The 1257-nt window shown below is 41.2% G+C and overlaps 1 protein-coding gene across 2 annotated transcripts in view; it reads right to left on the bottom strand.

Moving 5' to 3' along the window:
• Positions 1–1050: 1050 nt before the first annotated feature.
• LOC117940305 (ER degradation-enhancing alpha-mannosidase-like protein 2) overlaps positions 1051–1257 on the bottom strand; it is an 826-nt gene continuing 619 nt past the window's right edge. Inside the window, exon 2 of one of the 2 annotated variants that reach the window (XM_034865633.1) lies at positions 1051–1257. In XM_034865633.1, coding sequence (XP_034721524.1) covers positions 1086–1257 — 172 coding nt within the window. In that variant the 3' untranslated portion in view covers positions 1051–1085. The other variant, XM_034865634.1, reaches the window with a different exon arrangement.

The following is a 1257-nucleotide window of genomic DNA, read 5'->3' as shown; positions in this document are numbered from 1 at the left end:
ACTCCATGTAAATAATCACTACTTTTAGTGTGTATAGAGCAGCATATCTCCACCAGACTCCATGTAAATAATCACTATGAGACAAGTAACAGTAATGTGGACATTTTTTGCTGCACATTGAAATATGATTGAATCAGGAAACTGTTTTTGTTTCAGTCCTTTTATTCATCTTTCAGTCAAAGGAGGGAAAACGTTTTAATTTACAAAATCTGAAAAAGGCAAAATTATCACTTTGAAAATAAGTTTTTTATCTTTTTAAAAATAACTTAAGAAGAAAAATTGTTAAAAACTAAATGTTTTGGACAGACGTCCTGTCTTCAGAACATTAATCAGCGTTTAACCCCGTGTCGTCCTCCCGCCTCAAAAACACCAACTTATTATTATTTTACCCTTTTTTTCGACATTTGACATTTTAAACACATCATTTAATTTTTTATTCCACAACCACCACCTTACTAGTTTTATACTTTCTGGAATTCATGGTCAATAACCCTCATTTATACAGAATTATACCTGATATTAGAGTTAAAAAGCAGAAATTATGAGTTATTGTGACAAATAGTGAAGATCAGAGGAATTAAAGAGCGTTGGAAGAATCCATTTTATGGTCAAAAGAAACTCAGATTTCAAATATAGACGTTTATTAAAGGAGGACAAAAGGAGGTTAAAGTCCTAAATATCCGACACGGCGCCACGCTCCTCGTCTTCATCAGGTCGTCTTCATCAGGTCGTCTTTATCAGGTCGTCTTCATCAGGTCGTCTTTATCAGGTCGTCTTCATCAGGTCGTCTTCATCAGGTCGTCTTCATCAGGTCGTCTTTATCAGGTCGTCTTCATCAGGTCGTCTTCATCAGGTCGTCTTCATCAGGTCGTCTTCATCAGGTCGTCTTCATCAGGTCGTCTTCGTTCCCTGAAAGTTTCCCAAAGTTTACGGGACCAAAAACATTTAAAGACACATCGGCCCATAAAATAAAAACAAATACTCAACCGTGAAAGCACCAAAAGCAGAAAAAATGTCAAAAGAGCAGAAACAAAAGTGTCCGAGACATCAGCCGGTCACCTGACCGGCGGCTGGTCACCTGACCGTCAGGTGTTGTCGGTGAAGACTTGTCCGAGGACGGCGAGCCGGGCGCTGAAAGGCTGAACGGGACAGGACAGCGCCGGCGGCGTCTTCTTCTCGCCGGGCTTCAGAGCAATGCTCTCTGATTGGCAGGGGGGCGGGCTCTGTGTCTGTGATTGGCCGGGGGACGGGCTCTGT

This window comes from Etheostoma cragini, unplaced genomic scaffold (assembly GCF_013103735.1).
Source record: "Etheostoma cragini isolate CJK2018 unplaced genomic scaffold, CSU_Ecrag_1.0 ScbMSFa_2165, whole genome shotgun sequence".
In the NCBI taxonomy this organism is placed as follows: Eukaryota; Metazoa; Chordata; class Actinopteri; order Perciformes; family Percidae; genus Etheostoma; species Etheostoma cragini.
This window is presented reverse-complemented; position numbering and strand designations above follow the sequence as displayed.